General features: G+C 30.7%; 1 protein-coding gene across 1 annotated transcript; it reads right to left on the bottom strand.

Annotated features, from left to right (window-relative positions):
- Positions 1 to 515: 515 nt before the first annotated feature.
- LOC123295034 (gustatory receptor 5a for trehalose-like) lies at positions 516 to 19,223 on the bottom strand. Its single transcript, XM_044876242.1, has 13 exons — positions 18,941 to 19,223; positions 16,651 to 16,919; positions 16,435 to 16,589; positions 15,567 to 15,726; positions 15,023 to 15,112; positions 14,542 to 14,643; positions 7,624 to 7,942; positions 7,065 to 7,193; positions 3,287 to 3,558; positions 2,293 to 2,447; positions 1,857 to 2,019; positions 1,637 to 1,726; positions 516 to 653 (listed from the first exon to the last, which is right to left on the bottom strand). The coding sequence occupies exons 1-13, from the start codon at positions 19,221 to 19,223 to the stop codon at positions 516 to 518; spliced, it is 2,325 nt and encodes a 774-aa protein (XP_044732177.1).
- Positions 19,224 to 19,638: the final 415 nt, after the last annotated feature.

Here is a 19,638-nt window from a genome sequence, read left to right as displayed (position 1 = left end):
CTTTCTTAGACCGTTCATATATTTCAATTTAATAAAAGTCTAAAAAAATCAGTAGAATGGGAAAATATATAGCAGAAAATGCTCATTATACAAATAGCATCCGCGTAATCTGTTAACTTTGTACCCGTTCTAAATATTTTTTTGTAGTTAGTAAAAGAAAGATATTGTATGACGGTGTAAATTCACAGAAAGAGCTGATGCTATTTTATAATGCGCATTTTCGTTTGTACAAGCCCATTATTTCACTTCATTTGATTATTTTTATCCAATTAGGCCTCAAAAATCATGAAAATCATAAAAGGTTTAACACCTCTCTTCAAATACAGAAATTGCAAAGTGTTCGAAAATATGATTTTCTTGAATTAAATTCCTGATGTTCTGTAGTGCCGAACGATAAAGCCGACGAAATGTAGTGTAAATACATTTACTCAAATGAACTTTTTACAAAAAATTAATGCTCCTTTTTTTTGACGCAAATTCAATTCCACGCCGTACGAAATTATGAAAAGATTACATTAATTTCCAGGATATTTCGAACAGTTTGGCAATATGAGCGCGTGTGTCACATTCTTAGGAGCTGGTAAATCTAGATCTTCGGTTTGAGCATTAAATTGAATTAATACAAGCTCATATGTAATAATTGTTCCAGCTACCTAGAAACGAACACGTCGCTTTTAATAAATGAATAAGATGAACTGGGGGAATTCAAAGGTAACTTAGGTTTGTGATTAGGGCTGGAACTACAATAGGGCAAAAAGGGGAAGCCCTGGGATCGGGGACCCCCTCAGCGAAGGACAAAAACAGGAAAACTTATTACATAATACTAAAATCTTATCGAACTACCCCTGAATATGGGCGTATTGAAGGGGCCAGCAGTTGAGAGCTGCGGCCCCCGCTTCTTGGACATGAAGTTGACGCTGAAAGTGTTTTTTATGTGAAAATAGAGCTCCTCTATACCTCTCCTCCTTTTGGGTAAGTACGGGTGATATGCCTGCAAAGCATTCTATATTTTCTGCATGTTCGACTAACAAGCAAGTTTCTACGTGCCCCCTTTGTCTCACAACTTCAAATTGCTGAGAACGCTATTAAAAAATCGAAAATGTCTACATGTTTCGCTGGCAGCAGGAAAAACCAAGTCACATCGGAGCTTACGAGGTGCATATCCTGCGCCGAAAATTTCATTAGCCTACGGACTGTAAGTGAGTATCTTAAATTTAATCATAAACCAATGATCAAAAATTTTAAATTTAAAATGCCCTTCAATTAAAAAATCAAAATATTTTAAAATGAAAATAATTTATTTTGATCAAAAATTATTGTGGCCGTGACTTTTTTGACCTGCTGTTGATAATTTTAAATTTAGTTTTGAAAAAAAGTCAAGGTTTGAAACTTTTTTTTCAAGTTCATATATTTATTATAATATTTATTATAAATATGATAAAAAATTATTGATACTAATTTGAGATGCTTACACGGATTTCTTCAAGAAAAAAGTATCAAATATCGATCAAGAAATTTCCATGGCTGAATTTGAATTTTGTAAAATATAAAATAAAATCTGACCTATATTTGGTTTAAATATGGACTAAAAAAATGTATTTCGATCTTTTGAAAAGAAAATTTTTCACAAACTTACAGATAAAACCATTTCTTTTCGAACAGAAAAAAAATTCATTCCAGTTAACGCAATTATTTCTGATGTGATTTGTTGTATAAATCGCCCAATCTAAAAAATAGAAATTCAGAAAATTCAATATCAAAGCGTAGATTTGATTAAAAATGATACAATTTTAGATGTTCGAAGTAATTTTGTTAGTAAAAGGGACTGATATTTTGTTATTTTAAGGTTTACTTACTTCTAAACAATATGAATAGCCAGGTACATTAAATAAAAGTGGTAAAGGACTTCGACTTGCCTCATATACTTTCGATGCGATTAATGTTAGAAATAATGTTCTTGTTACTAAAAAACTCATTGAAAAAAAGAAATATACTGCATCAGCAGCATGTTTCATTGGGCTGAAATTTAAAAGAAAATCATCATAAGTTTAATGGAAAATTTCAAATAATATAGAATGTATTTTTTAGAATTGTAAATATGTTGTCTTCGATATGGGAAACATTTTCAGATACGTTTTAAAGACTTCAGAGTTGATTGAACGGAATCCTCGTGCCTGGGAATTTTTTATTAACAGTCCAAATTTTTTTAATATCTCCTCCAGTGAATTTAATAGTGGTAGGAAAATGAATAGAATATATATACACAGTTCTAAAAAATACTTGTATATTTACTTGATACTATGCAGAATTTGGGCACAAATAAAACATAAATTACTGGTAAATGATAATAATATAATATCAGAGACAGTATCATTTGTTAATCGACATAATGCTGATACTTTATTAAAATTTTCTCGAATATTACGCCATGTTGATTCTTCAGTTGCCTAAAAATGACACATTCTAAATTAAGAATCATTCCAAAGAAGGAATTTCAGTTAAAATTTTATTTAGTCATTAAAGTAGTCCGGCCGTTACATGACTAGTCAACAAGGCAATTTATCTGATGTAAATGTAATAAAATGCTCTAAAAATATCTTAAAAGCGTCAAAAACTTAAGTTAAACCTGTATTCTGACCTCTATTAATAGAACCCTCTATAAATGAGACATATATTTCTTTATACCTGGATATCTGAAACACTGAGTAATACCTCTATAAGTGAGACAAATTTGTAGGCCTTTTGATGTTTCACTTAACCAGGTTCCACTGTATATATTTTGTTGGTATTATCTTTTTAGCTAACAAGTGTTTTTTGAAAGGCTCCACTATATGAGGTGTGCTCGCCCGCTTTCAGCGGACGATCTTAATCAGCACGTGAAAGTTTGTTTTCATGCTTTAATTATTGGATCAACAAAGTGGTTCCTACATTTTAATTTTATCGAAGACACAAGAAGTCACTTTGATATGAGCACCGGGTCTTTGCGGAGTAATAATCTACAAAACGGCCGACGAACTATTTCGTGAAGGAATCATACTTCCGTGCTAAGTAGGAACCATTACTGAAAATTATTTGAACTCCAACCTTTTAATTGATTGAAGTTCTTACAAAGAGCTCTACAGTTAACGAACTAGGCATGGAAGACGCTGGAAGAGATTGAGAATAGATGTACCGGAGGTGAAACGACAAAATCAGAACTCTTTCCTGTCTTTCGCAAAGGGAGATTAGCAAGTATCCAAAGAGCTACAGAAAATGTATCTGATATATTAGATGATGGCTAATTTACCTGCAAATGAACGCTTTTAATTTTATTCACAATTCGTTGAAATAATTCCGTTAATGCCATGCTAATCATTATTATAAATACATCAATAAATGACCATGCAAATGTTGCGATTATATTTATTACTTGGCATAGAAATCCTCTCCAATATGCAAATGCTATTCGATTGAATACTGGCATAAATCGTACTTCAAAATAAGCCTGTAATGCAGTGCCTCTTGACACACACAATCGTGCACTTACAACTGATGAATATGTTGCTAATGAATTTTCAACTAAAATTTAATTTATGGTTAATATTCAGATAATAAACAGCAGAAAAACTGATATTAAACCATCGCTCATAACACAGAATGGCCAAAAAAACCCGTGACAATCGGGAATTATCATGGAATATGATTGACCAGGGAATATTACAGTGCCGTAGGAGGTAGGGTGCAAAGATGACTCTTAAGTTAATATAAACGACAAATAGTTATGCTTCTAATCGGTCCTTGTGTAATTTTGAATAATTCTACCGATTGAAAGAGCATGATTGGCATGGTATTTTCTTTTTTCCTTTAATGGAAAATGCAATATAGCCCCGTTTGAAGGTGACTCACTCACTGACATGCTAGAAAGATTCGGTATTCGACGGGAAATTGCTTAAAACATACTAGTCCAGGAGCTGTCAATCTAAAAAGTTCCCTCATACGTGCATATATTTTTTTAAAAGAAAATAGATAGTTTAAAACTATAGGAATTCGAAACGGTAGGTTTGCGTGGTTTTGCAAAGCCGAAAAAATGTTTAAAAAAATTAATTATTAAAAAAATCGATAAATGTTTGTCTCTCATGTTGTGAAATGGTTTGCCTAAAGTATATTCTACAGAAAATTTCATTATCTTTCAGAAAAAATTTACGCAAACCAATTTTTTTAGCCGGGAGAGTCAGGCAAGCCTTTTAAAGTGTGTGATGAGGGAGGAAATTTCTCCCTCATTACGTAACATGATTTTTTTATTTTTATTTTGTTCCTTGCAGTGTCTACTTTAAGATTATCTTGGTTTGCGGGCTCAGAAACGGCCGGAAATGTCCAGCAAACCAGCTTAAAGTTCATCTACTCTGAACTCATTTTCAATAAATATAAACTAGAATAAATGTTTCGTTGTAAAATTACTATTGTTTTATGGTGATTTTTATTTTTTATTTTATAAAATTACTTTTCTATATTTTCTTTTAAACACATAATGAAGTTGCTGCGGGGGTGAGCTTCTAGAACTACGATAGTTTCTATACTTTCTGTAGTTTTTAAGAATCTAAGATAGAGATTGTTATTCTTTTCGGTCGGAATGTACATACATTTCTCTCTTTCTGTCATCTCTATACTTGAAAATCTACCTGCATCTGCTGAAGGGCACCCAGCATAATACGTCAAGACGAAGAGAAAATATATATGCATTTCTAAAATATTTATGCACGCGAAATATCGAAATATATGAAAAAACCAAGAGCTGCTACATGTCTTCATCCGTATGAGTATTTGGAAAATATTTCAGCAGAAAATCATAATTTCAAGCAAGATGCAATTCTCCGAGACATCATTTGGGCGATTTCAGTTCCTTTCGTGACACAAACTCCAATGTGGATTGGATTCAACAGCCAGATTTTGATAGATAATAGTGAGATACAAGTAGTCGACTATTTACAGAGTAGACCGACTGACTTCAATAAGAGTTTGAATAACTCTAAGTTTAAGGAAGCAATAGTCAAATTTTTATATGAACATTGGACAGATGACTCATGCAGCTCTCTTATTAATGACAAGACAATTTTTTTGACAGTTGAGGAAAAATGCTTTGTCTACAAAAATATTGATGGAAAGATATCACGAACCTTAAATGAAGATTATACTTGTTCCCATGAAGAAGCTGACACAAGAATTTTCTTTCATTTAAATAAATGTTCACCCCAGAAAAAAATTTTGATAAGGTCTGTCGATACTGATGTCTTAGTCATTTGTTTAGGAAATATTCATAAATTTACTCATCAAAAAATTTGGATAATCAGTAAATCTGGCTCTGAAATAAATTACATAAGTTGCACAGATCTTGCAAAAGAATTAGGTCCATCACTTTGTCGAGCTCTGCCAGGTTTTCATGCCTTCACGGGGTCAGATTATACTGCAGCTTTCGTCCGCAAAGGAAAAATCAAACCGCTGAATATTTTCATACAAAATAAAGAGTACCAACATATGTTCGAGCATTTAACAGATCCAGAAGATGTCAATAATGATGAAAAAATGGAAATTTTACAGCGATTTACAAATGAAATGTACAATATCGATAAAAATGATGTAAATTTACATCATCTATTAATAGTGCTAGGTTTGAATTGTTCTTGAAGTTTTTCGCAAGTACAAGCGTTAAAGAACAATTTTATAAAGATCTGATTAATTTCGATTCCAGCAACATTCCTCCATGTTGGAAAACCTTGTCGCAGAAAACTTTGCGTACAATATTTGTAAATACAATGTGGCAAAATGCCACTGAACCTCTGTGTGTCGTATATGAACCCACTGAATGTGGATGGCAATTGAATAGCGACAATAAGTTAGAACCGTTATGGTACAAAGACCCAGCGGCACCTTCAAAAGTAGAAGAAATTTTGCGAGCAGAAATTAATACCGAAGAATCAGAGGAAGAGAGTGAAGAAGATAAAGAATCAACAAATAGAAATCATTGGAGTATTGATGAAATTGACTTCGATGATTAATGATATAAACTATGTTTGACTTTGATGATCAATAAAATAAACTATGTTTTAGCATTAACAATTGATAATTGTTTTCACTCTATTAAATTATTAAATCCATCCAAAATAAAAATTTCCTATTATTCCTTTAATTATATTTACCCTTTCATTATTTCAAATCGTAAAAACAACAAGACGTCATATCCTATATAAAGTTCGTACTAAAGTATATCAAAAGAAAATATAGAAAAGTAATTTTATAAAATAAAAGTATTTAATAGAAAATAAAAAATAAAAATCACCATAAAACAATAGTAATTTTACAACGAAACATTTATTCTAGTTTATATTTATTGAAAATGAGTTCAGAGTAGATGAACTTTAAGCTGGTTTGCTGGACATTTCCGGCCGTTTCTGAGCCCGCAAACCAAGATAATCTTAAAGTAGGCACTGCAAGGAACAAAATAAAAATAAAAAAATCATGTTACGTAATGAGGGAGAAATTTCCTCCCTCATCACACACTTTAAAAGGCTTGCCTGACTCTCCCGGCTAAAAAAATTGGTTTGCGTAAATTTTTTCTGAAAGATAATGAAATTTTCTGTAGAATATACTTTAGGCAAACCATTTCACAACATGAGAGACAAACATTTATCGATTTTTTTAATAATTAATTTTTTTAAACATTTTTTCGGCTTTGCAAAACCACGCAAACCTACCGTTTCGAATTCCTATAGTTTTAAACTATCTATTTTCTTTAAAAAAAATATATGCACGTATGAGGGAACTTTTTAGATCGACAGCTCCTGGACTATACGGGCAAAATCGGAAAACTTCGACTTGATACCATGACTGAGCCTTTCTATGTTCATGGGCGTTACCGGAATGAAATTATTGAGGGGACACCAGGCTATTATTGAAAGTGTATATTTTGGTGCACTTCTAAACTTCATATAAAATTTAGGGATAACATTTCTCAGCAGTATATTGCAAAAGTAGAACTCGTAGTGCACTTATGTCTATGATTACTTCATTTCTTTGACTCATTGACTTACTTGTAGCACAAACTAGAATCACAACAGCGGTTATGTATAATCTCCGATGTAAATTAAAACTAGGTGAATATATACTCATTTGAGATTCAATAATTGCCCATTCTTGCATTAATTTTGGCCAATAATATGCTAGTTTCATGAATAAAATCATTGTCGTGATTGAAAAGATATTAAATAAAACTCCAACTAAAAAAAATTAAACTCATTCGATGTGATGGTAGCATTTTTTCCTCAGGTCCAGAAAAAATAATCATATAAAGCTATCTCTCTTCAGATTTCAAACCTAATTAAAGAGAATTGAAAGAAACAAAACGAGCGAGCCTTACAGAAGTTGTGTATGATGTGCAACATAACGTCTGACATGTTATTAACTTCCGCTATTGTACTGTAGATACACAAGATGTTGTATTTAAATATAAATGAAATAAAATAGCTCGCGCTCTACTTCGGATTACAAAATCACTACCATAAAAAAATATACAACAACCGAGCAGAAAGATGTTACACATCAAAAACACGTTCCTAATCTAGACCTGAGTTTTATTTTGCTGAAACTTACTGCTTCGATAAAAATTTAAACCATCTGCATGTAATTGATAAAAATTGCCAGATGCTAATGAACACATCGCTATTAAAAATAATATACTTTGAAAAAATCGCCATGATCGAAATGAAAATTTTAAATCATTTGGTGTTGGTGATCTGATACCCATTACTGGCAGTATCCCAAAACATTGTGCCATTGTTAATAATGGTTTAATTATTTCGTGTAATGTTTGTGGATTTTTAACATTTTTCTTTAATGCTCCGGTATCCATTCTGGCCGTTGATGTATCCTGAATTCCATTATATGGTTTTACAAGTTTCATTTTGTTCTTCTGCAACGGAAAATTCATCTTTTAAATAGACGAACATTCAATTTTTTCTAAATGATTTTCTTTGTCTACACTTTGGAGGATTGATCGAGTTACAATTGGTGAAGCTTCGGGCAGATACGAAGGCGAACACTGAGCAACAACGAAATTAAGCAAGTACAAAACAGAAATTAACATCGTAAAGTGAGTACAATGTTATTATATAGGGGTAGATTGGGCACAATGGAACAAAAAAGTAATGGGAGGGAGGGAGTAAGGAGATTAAAAACAAAATATTTAAGGTTGTACGAACACCGAGGCAATTTTAGATTTAGGATTGAAATTCGTTGTACCTTATTTTCAATTTTGATGATGAATTTTGTTATAATTTCATGGATGGAGACGAAAATAAAAATAAAATTTTTCGATATCTGTCTTGCTTTTCGAAATTTCGAAAGATAAATAATTAAACATAATTTTCGATATTTTGAAAATTACTCCAGATATCGAAAAAAGAACATAATTCACCATCAAAATTGAAAATATATATTTTTTATTTTGTGTCCCCACTATCGTGCTCATACATCCTTAATTAGTCAGACACAACAGGTTTTTTTGTTTTCCATTATTTATTAAGGTTTTAACTTTAATTTAAAAGTTTTTTTTTAATATCAACCGACTAGTTTTGGAGAAATCTATGAAAACATATCCATTTACCGTTTTACCATAAAATCACCTACTTTTGAAGTTAATTATTTATTTAAATAATCGGGCAACCCTACTAAAATATTCAAAATTGATTTAGATTTAGTCAATCAAGCTTTTTGTTCAAAATAGTCATACATCCTTAAAAGAAAATCACCATGATACTAAATCTCTGTCATTCAGTCGGAAATTTTTCTATAAATAAGATACAAAAACCACGGTTCATCCACTATGCTTCATTTCCGTCTACCAATTTGATACTTTCCCAATTTCGTTGTTGTTAACATGCGAAATCTTGCAAAAGTGTATGTACAAAGTTTTTCGAAAATGTGCAAAGACGATTTCTTGCCGTTTTTCTTTCCATCGCTTCCACCATATATTGATATTCATAAAAAACGTTTATGGCACATTTATTTAGTTTACAGAACATACTTCTGACTCTCTAAAATCCATTTCTTTGGGTGTGTCGTAACTTATGGACAAAAACCGGAAAATTTTTACGCTTTTCATGTACTTGCAATTCTAATTATTCATTTATTATGGGTAATTTTATTGAATTTTAGATAGTTTTGGAAAGAGATTTTAATAACAATTTTATTAAAATATATTTAAAAATAAAATGATGAAAATTCTATCTACCTTTTAAAGTTAAATAGATTATTAATCTTTGTTTGCATGTTTTTAAAAATATATAAAAAATGTCACTTTAAAAATTGAGTACTCATTGTCAATATTAATAATATTATTCCTCATATTGATATGACGTATTGATAACAAACATATTATTTATAATTATGGTTGGGACGACGACTGGTGTTAAATGAAAATGAAAAATAATATTTTCTTTACATTCTATTTAGTATAGAAAATATGGTCAATATTTACATTCTTAATTATATATAGCGTGGACAATAAATCGTAACTGCTGAGGTGCCGAAAAAGCTCCCAGGAGGATTGAGATCCCTGGATTTACAGATATTTTTCTATATATTTTTGTGTCCTGATACAGATTTTCAGGATCAAAACTCAAAAACTCGCCCAAAAAAAAGTTATTCAAAAATTTTTTAGGAAAATAGAAAATCCATTTTATTTTTAACAACAAAGTTAACAGACGCTTGTCGCCCTATTAGCACAGTTGGTTAAGGCATAACCAACTCCGTCCACGGTATGCATAGGGTAGCGGGTTCGATTCCCGCCGTCGCAACAAAAATTAATTTAGTTAAGAGTTTAGATGGGCTGGTATAGTGCATGGTATATGCATGAAGGAGGCGCACTCAGCCTCTGAAATTGAGGAGCTGATAAATGAAATTATCAGCGGAAAGGTGGTAAAACACATATATGGTATCACAATGGGCTCTATAGCTTAAGTGTGCCCTTCGTGGACAGCCAATATAACCTAACCTAGTACAATAGAATCTTGTCTCTTAAAAAGTAATTTTTTACTTAAACTTTTATTTAGCACTCTATGTACTTAAAGTGAAAATAATGTGATATTGAAACTCTCAAAAGCTCTTACTAAATAAATGTATTTTTATGTAGGTAAATTTACTGCATATAAATAAAAATGAAATATTTTCAATTTTCCATTTAGAATAGTTATTGATTTGTTATTAAAAGAAAATTGAAAATATTATAATTTTTAATCAAAGCTAAAACATGTTTATTTTGTATATTTTATTAGATCAGGAAATTTTGTTTTTATTTGTTTTTCATTTAAAATATTGAATCACCTTCAAATGACCTTTTGAAAGTATTTATTTTATGAATATTGGCTGAAAGATGCTATGGAACGGTAAAGTGCGAATTTTGTTAAAATATATTTGTAATATATCTTAAAATTTTGTTAAAAATTTGGTCTTGGTTTCCTAAATTTTTGAATTTAAAATTTCGAAGTTAAAGAAAATTAGCTCAATTTAATGAATTTCATATTTTTTTAATTAATGAATAATAATAATTTTTTTTAAATTTTGATTTAATAAAAGACCCCATTTGAGACGATATTTTTAAGAATAAGTACTTTTTTATTTTGCCTGAAGCCATTTGTCAGTTTGGCATTTTTTATCAGTATTAAAATCGTCATCAAGACAAATAGAAGTACCTAAACTTGATTGAGAATTTTCGGAGTTGGCTAAAAAATTTTTATTTGGTCTGTTTTGAATACTTTTATTTTAAATAAATTTTTCTGTATCCAAAGGATTGCCAAGGTCATGAGTCGATCCGCCCCAAATATTTTCGCAATTATATTTATTTCTTTATAAAATAGGATTTAAACGTAAATAATTATAAAAATACTTACCTTTATTTTTTTCTACATAGTCACAAATTTTAAAAATATTTTAATGTTTCAAAAAAATAGCTCTAAATATGCATATCCATCTACAAAATGATAAAGTTTAACTTAAAAATAATAATTATTTACAATAGGTAACAAAAATAATATGCCTCATAATTATATTGTTTAGTATTATAAAAAAACAGCTCGAAAAATTATATGTTTTTCCGAATATAAGTTCGTCTGTACCTAAATACATGCCAGTATACCACATATCACGGTTTTGTTTTGATCATTATTAAATATATAAAAATTAGTAGTTACTCGCCCGCTTTGTTAGAAAATTTCTAGTTTAAAAACAAAAACTACTTGGTAATCAGGCGCGGATCTAAGGGGGGGGGGGGTCACATGGGTCATAACCCCCCCCCAAAACAGCCCGCATTTCAAAAAAAAGAGCTGAATCAATATTTTACAAACCGAAAAACAAAAAAAAATCTTTGTTTATTTGGTTTTTTTGTTATTTTATTGAAAAACAAAAATGACAAAAATCCTACAACCACCCCCCCCCCCCGAACAAAATTTCTAGATCCGCGCCTGTTGGTAATAGCTTTCGCCTGCCTTGCGCTTACTTATGCCCTTACTTAACTCAAAAGTAAGACGGTTTTACTTCTTAATGGATTTTTACTTTTGGCGCGGAGCCCAAATTTTTTTTAAAACAAAATTCAGCCCATGTTACTTGCTGATAATGTAGCATATATATAGGCGAAGGAAATCTTAAAATCGGTTAAGTAGAGAACTCCAAAATGAAGATTTGTATATATCTTAATATATATATTTCTTGTGTGCGTGTGTATGTAATTGAACTCCTCCTAGACGGCTGGACCGATTTTGATGAAATTTTTTGTGTGTGTTCGTGGAGATTCGAGAATGGTTTAGATTTACAATTTGGTCCAGTACAACTGTTTTTGAGGGCTCCGTACCAAAAAAATGAAATTTCATTAAATGGTGGGAGCGCATATAAATCATATCACATTATGTATACTATGTGTACTATGTATTTTTAATAGTATTCAGGTATTGTCAATAGGCATTTATTAGAGCCATATGCGAGCGCAGCGAGCTCTACTATCAAAGGTCAGGCCAAAGGTCGAAGGTCAGGCCACTCCAATAAATAGGAGTTAAATTGGGGTTTAGCGGGATGGGTTTAGCGGACAGGCTAAACGTAGTATAGGTATTCATGAATTGGAGTTTTTACGGGACACCGTCCGTCGGGGCCGCTAGTTTTCATACAAATATTCATCCCCTATTTCACCCTTTAAGGGGATGAATTTCGAAAAATCCTTTCTTAAATTACAACTGCAGTATAAAATCAATGCCCTGTCGAAATTTCAATTTTCAGGCATTAGCGATTTAGGCTGGGCGTCGATATATCCGTCGTGACATTGCCAATTCCCCATTCAGTTTATTTTCCCCCTCTTAAATGTTTCTGATTTACTATACAAAAAGAATCATTTAAAAAAAAATCATCAAAGTCGTAGCTGTTATTGAGGACTTCCTAAGAATGGCTATTTTATGTAACAATGTTCTGATTCTGATCTAAAAGCTATAATACTGTGAGGTTTCATCAAAATCTGTTAAGTAGTTTTTGCGTGAAAACGTAACCAGCATCCACCCAAACAGGCTTACAAACTTTCACGATTATAATAGTAATAGAATCATGACAAAACATGATGGGTAGCATAACGGCTTGTATTTAGAAACAGACCTAGAATAAAGCCTACGATCAAAACGTGACAAACGTCATACACGCCCCCTAATAATAAACAAACAAATAACAAATATTTATTGCGTGATACATTATAATTACAAGAATTTTATTTAATTGTAATGTTATTATTGTTGTCAATTTTTCTCAACAAACATGTTTGTTATTGTAAATTAATAAAAAAAAAAAAATATGTTTTTGAAATATTTATATTTTTATGGTTGTTTTTGTTATTTGTTTATCATTTACTCATGAGCTTGAAAGGGAGAGCTTTATAGTCCAGAATGTTCTATGGAATGGGATTCTTATTTACCAACACTACAGTCTCTCTCAAAGAAATTAAACTTCCTGGAATTTTGTTGGCATAGTTTGTATCTGAGTACTGCAACTCTTACCGTGAAAACTAGTTTTTAATAGTACCTAACATACTTAGATCCAATTTTTTCTCACTGCACTCTTCTGTTGTACTTTTTTGCGTCAACGCAATGAATCTATGATAAAAACAAACACTGTTGTTGCTTACCCAAGCCATATTGACAGTGTGTACGATTCAGCGCCAGGTGGTCGAAAATGGAACTAAATTTAAATGACTAGGCTAAGCAAGTAGTTACGCTATCGATCCAAGGCATTTGCCTAGCTGTTTGATTGAATAATTGAATATTTTTAGGCCGCTAGTTGAACAGCGTTTTTACTAAAAAGGTTAGGCTCTTAATTGAATGGCTAATTAAGCTAGTTGGCTGTGACATATACATGTTATTAAACATTTTGTTAATAGTACAAGTAATTAAATATGATTTAATATATCATTTAAATGTTTTCATGTAAACATGAAAATGTTTTTATTTACTCTTCTGAAATACTTGTTCATGGTTATTAATATAACAATGATTTGTTACATTAATTGAAACGAATAAATAAAAACCATTATTATTTGTCAATTTAAAAATTATTAATAGAGATGAAATGAATATTCGGTTTCTATTCGATATTCGGGCACTTATTTTAGTACTACGAAAAGTTGCTTGTTGATTAAAACAATATTGAGGGGAATTCTAGAGGAACAACCCCTTTTTTCGTGCACAGCCCCTCCAAATAGCCTTACAGAGTTGAAAATCTGTATAAAGGGCTAAGTTAATGGCAATGACCTTTTGAGATGTCAACTTTCCAGCCCCTTTACCCTCATTGTATTTCAAAATATCGTAGACTTTCGCAGTTTTTAAAGCTTTATCTGTTTGCACCCTTAACTTTCTTACGATGGTAAGACCGAATTGTTTTAGTAGTAAAACTACTAAGTTAGCAACACTGCTCAAGAGTTTTAGTTTCTATTTTAGATAGTAAATGTTTTTGGAAACAGTTAATCCAGGAAGGAATTTATGAAAATAAAACTCGTTTAATTTAATTAAAAATAAATTTTTTATTAAATTAAATAATATCGTTATACAAAATCATTTAATAATTTTAATTCAAGAGAAATGAAAATATACACAAATGGCGGGAATCGAACTCGGGTCTTTAGGTTCCATGCCAACCGCCTTTACCAACTGTGTCATATATGCTCTAGGTATATGGCATTAATTGCTAACTCATACGAATAATTATCTTAACTTGAAAATTCGCGAAAATTTATACGAGTCAAAAGACGATTTATTATTATTTTTAGTAATTAAATAATTACATAAATCCGATTAAAAAAATTAATTTACAAGTTAAAATTTTCTATTTTTGTTTAAAAAGTAAAATTTAGAGTGCGTACTATAAATTTCTAGTGTAGGTACTTACAGTCCGATCAACCTTACTTAAATTTATTTTTTTAATTCTCGACTTTTAAGATTATAAATAATCGGGGATACTAATATTAAATTTTGTACAAGGTGCTAACACTATTTGATTGCTAATATTTTTTGGTGTTCCAATTGCTACAACAGGATCAGTTTCATGAAACTGTATTAATACAAGTTCGTATGTTAATATTGTTCCAGCTACCTAAAAAACAAAACTAATTGTTAACGCAGACTGTTTAACTTGAATCTTTAGACTTGTCTCATACGGTCAATATTCTTGAACCAATGTTATTTATTAACTCAACGGTAAAATTCAGGTGCCCTTATACGAGTCAATAATATTAGTCAAATAAAAAGATGATTTGGACAGAGATAGCATTCTCTGAATAAAAAACAGCCGAGCATAGCAAATGCTTCCGCTAAATAAATTGGTGAATCTTCAATAAAAATTAAGTCGTTTGAATTTTCTTCGAATATTATTGTTTCAATATAATTCTCAGACGACAAAATATTTTTCGATTTCAATATTGATTCAATGATATTGACTGCGTGAGACTAGCCTTTAAACAGAATTGACTCACAGATAAAATCATTCCTTTTCGTACAGAAAAAAAGTTCATGCCGGTTAATGCAATCACTTCCGATGTAATTTGTGTAACAAATCGTCCAACCTAAAAAGGATACAATTTATTTTATTTTTCTATAACTGCAATCATCCATTGTTTGGGAGCAGCAAAAGAAAACCTTTTTAAATAACTCAAAGGAGACTGATATCTCTTTTGTAGGACGTTCAACTTCCAACAAAAATATGTGTCGCTATATGTTCAATAAATGGCAAGATATGAATTTTTATACCATGTATATTACTAAGTTTATACCCAAGTTTGTAACGCTTAAAAATATTGTCGTTACGAACAAAATTTTGGTATAAATATTTATAAAATCACCTAACTAGTCAATTTTTGATTATCTGTCCGCCTGTCTGTGCTCAGAACATAAAAAGTGAGGTCGAGTTCGTAAATGAGCAACATAAGTCATTGGGTCTTGGGTCCATTAGACCCATCTTGTAAACCGTTAGAGATGGAACAAAAGTTTAAATATAATCATTTCTTCGGTAGAACTTACCTCTTGACAATATGATTGTTTTGGTACTTGAAATAAATATTGTAATGGATCCCGACTAGCTTCATGTACTTTTGATAAAGTTAATGTCAAATATAATGTCCTTAATAGAAGAAAAATCATTGAGTAGAAAAAATATATTGCAGATAAATTTTTCATGGGACTAAAAATTATAAAGAAAAATTATTGTTATTATTGATATTGTTGACACGATTCATTCAAATACGATAAAATTTGGCCAAATATCCAAAATATTTTTTGATCTTTATGACGTCATAAAAACCCAAAAAATTTGATATAGCACTACCACACGCAAATTTTATCCAATTTTGATCAATCAAGTATGTAATTCCACTAATTTTGGGTCAACCTTTTCAAATATTTGGTCAAATTTAACGTAACTTCAATAAATTTCGAAAATGCAGTAACATGGTTTCCACATTTGGTATAACGGCTAAGAAAAACTAATAACTACCACAAAAAATGAAAAATATAACTCAAAATTAGTGGGTTTCAAAAAAAGTTCATTCAAATACGATAAGATTTGCCCAAATTATCCAAAAAATAGATTTTTTGAACCTTATGACGTCATCATAATCCAAATAATTTAATTTTGCTCTATCGTACGCAACTTTTATCCAGTTTTGATCATTCAAGTATGTAATCCCACTAATTTTGGGTCATGCTTTTTAAATATTTGATCAAATTTAACGTAGCTTCAATAAATTTCGAAAATGCAGCACCGCATTATCGGCTAGCCAATATTAGGTTTCACCTTAGTTATTGAAACCAAATAAATTAACTTAGGCGAAAATCCTCCAATCGGTCAACAATAGTTTGTTTGAAAACTTAAAACACGTAGTATTCTTACCTAATACTATGAAGTATTTGAGCACAAATCGAATATAAATTACTTGTAAAAGACAGTAAAATTAAATCAGACATTGTTTTATTAACCAAACGACATAATATTGTTACTTTATTAAAATCTTCTCGAATATTCGACCAAATAGATTCATCGACTTCCTGTAAATAAAGCAACAGAAGCCATGTGCTCAGAGGTTACACTTTCAGAAAATTAAAATACCTGTAAATAAAATATTTTGATTTTATTCGTAACACGTTCAAATAATTCCGTTAACGCCATACTAATTATTATTAAAAAGGCGTCAATAAATGACCATACGAAAGTTGCGGTTATATTTAGTAATTGACATAGTATTGCTTTCCAATACTCAAACGATGTACGATTAAATACATGAATAAATCGTATCTCAAAGTATGCTTGAATTTTGGATTCTGAGATACACGATCCAATTTGTAACATTGTATTACATATCGAAAAAATATGATCAGCTATAAAAAAGAAAATCGAGCAAAATTAAACTGTTGGTTATGTCTAATGGATAGTGACTGGCATTAGATTTAATGTGTACGTGTATTTTTTAGCAAACCTACGGTAAAACTCGCTGATGGAACATTATGTTGGTATACTTTCTTCGAGCAAAGAAATTCGACTTGTCATCCCACAAAAATTTTACTCGAACTGCGCGTGTGATTGTAATTAAACTCCTAAACGAATGGATCGATTTTGATGAAATTTTTTCTATGTGTTCAATTGGATGCGAGGATGGTTCGAGGTTCACAATTTGGTCCACTAAAAAATATTTTTTTCAGGGTTCCACACCAAATAATTAAACCCCAGGACATAAATAGTGGAAACGCATATAAATAATAACATTACATACAATTCACAAGTTAGTTAGTTTTCACTTCTATCGGCAGTGCCCAAAGACTATCCCGCATATTTTCTCTCAAGGTTATTTAATCTTTTCTATTTCAATTGCAATCGATTCTTGACTAGTAACATGATATGAGTGAAATTTCGGTTTTGAAAGTAGTCGTGCACGTTTTTTAAAACATCAGCATCGTGCATGCTGATATTTTAAAAAACATCGATTTTTGCCATCGATGTTTAGTATGTCAAAACATCGATGTATCGATGGTAAGCCAAACGATGTTTTACTTAAAAGTTTTGAAAAAAACAACTACCCAAAAGTAAAGTGATTGTTTTAATTTATTAATTCATTCGCAAAAAAAGCCACAAATTTCACTAGAAGATCAGATTCTTCTGATGACTCAGAAGATAAGGCGTTTAATATTTGGAAGTATCAGAAACAAACTATCTTGGATCAGCTGTTGTTCCGATTACTCAAAATCCAATTGAAAAGTGGCAAGATATGAAAAACATGTTCCCGAGATAATTCAACTTCGCCATCCAATATTTGTCAATCGTAGAGAAATATGTAAAAAAAACATCGACGTTTTCCAACCGATGTTTTTTTTTTTTTGCATCCCTACTCATGCAATACCAGGTAAGATCTATGGTATAGCCTGCAGTTCTGCCAGGATATTATTGTGATCCGTGTCATGGTTTTATTTCCGTTATGGCCGGGTTAGATGGATAAATACGCATATTAACCGTTTTCAAAACATTAGATCCCTGAAAATATCAGTACTTTTTTAGAACAAATAAAAGCATGGTTGCCATAAAAAGAAAACCGTACACATTAGATCAATGTCATTAACTAACTTGCTGCCAAAATAGTCATAATTATTGCAATTTTATACAATTTTCTTGGAAGATTAACTTGTGTTGGATGTAAAATCAAATGATGTTCCACTTTTGTCCATTCTTTCATTAATTTTGGCCAGTAATATGCCAATTTCATGAATAGTAATATGTTGGAAATATTAAAAATATAAAAAAATACTCCACCTAAAACAATCTCAAGGTAATTTTTGCAGTGATGAGCGAGACCAAGATCAAGATCAAGACCATAGTTATCTTGCTCTTGACAATACCAATATCTTGGTATTGGACTTGCATTATTAGTTTTCGTCTTGGGTCTTGATCTAGCAAGAAACGTCTTGGAATTGCAAAGTTAGGTCTCGGTCTTACAGAGTTGTGTCTTGATCTTGCAAGTTGTAAAAATAATCAAGTTAAGTCTTGTTCTTCGTCAATCGATTCTTGTTTTTGATCTTGCATCAACTATATTTTAAACTTAAGTTTTGATTGATTCTTATTGTATTATTTCAGAATTTATGGCATCTTTTATATTATTAATCATTACAAATACATAAATCAATTATCTTCATATATTTAGAAATTTTGGTTAATTATTTTCAATAATAAGTCTGGTAAAAGTTTTGTTATGCGTCTTAGTCTTGCGCGATAATTAGTAACTAAAAATGAGTTAACTCTAAAAAAAATTCACATAAATTTTAATGTGTGGTTCTTAAAATTTAGTGAAGTATTTTACACATTAGCATGAAAAAACATATAATATTCCTACCAGCCCCACTAAAACTTATACCCTGTTCCATTAATTCCAAACTATCTGCAAATCCCAGCATACACATTCCAATCACATACACAATACTTTGTAAACATCGCCATGAAAATAAAGAAAATTTTAATTTATTTGGCTGTGATTCATTGATCCCAGAAACTGGTAATATTCCAAAAAATTGGACAATCTTCAATATTGGTCTTAATATTTCATGGAATGTTTTTCGTTTTTCATTTTCATATTTCTTTTTATTAATTGGAGTTACGTGATGATCTTGAACACGATTAATTGGTTTTACAATTTTCATTGTCAGCAATATTTGTCAATCTGGAAAGAGGTATTCAATTATAATGGTTTATATAAAATGATATTCTTTACTGCAAGCAAGTTGCATAAAAATTTAATATTGATTTTATTTTAAAGAATAATAATCATATAATTAACTATACTTAAGGACGTTCCAATTAAAATGAGTATATGCAAATATTTATTTCACATATCGAGAGTGGATTTTGTTACAGTTTAGGAAAATAAACTGGAAGTACAATTTTTCGATATACACCGTGTTCTGTTATTGACTGCAGAAACCTAGCTCCACAAAATAAGCTCATCAAGAGCAACAAAAAAACTCTTTTCCAAATTTGGATCTGAGGATTAATTTGGGAGATATGGGTATGGCAAAAATTGATACATTTGTTCATTCACTGACTATCATTCGATAA

Source organism: Chrysoperla carnea, chromosome 1 (assembly GCF_905475395.1).
Source record: "Chrysoperla carnea chromosome 1, inChrCarn1.1, whole genome shotgun sequence".
Lineage (NCBI taxonomy): Eukaryota > Metazoa > Arthropoda > Insecta > Neuroptera > Chrysopidae > Chrysoperla > Chrysoperla carnea.
The sequence above is the reverse complement of the archived record's forward strand: the minus strand, read 5'-3'. Positions and strand labels throughout refer to the sequence as shown.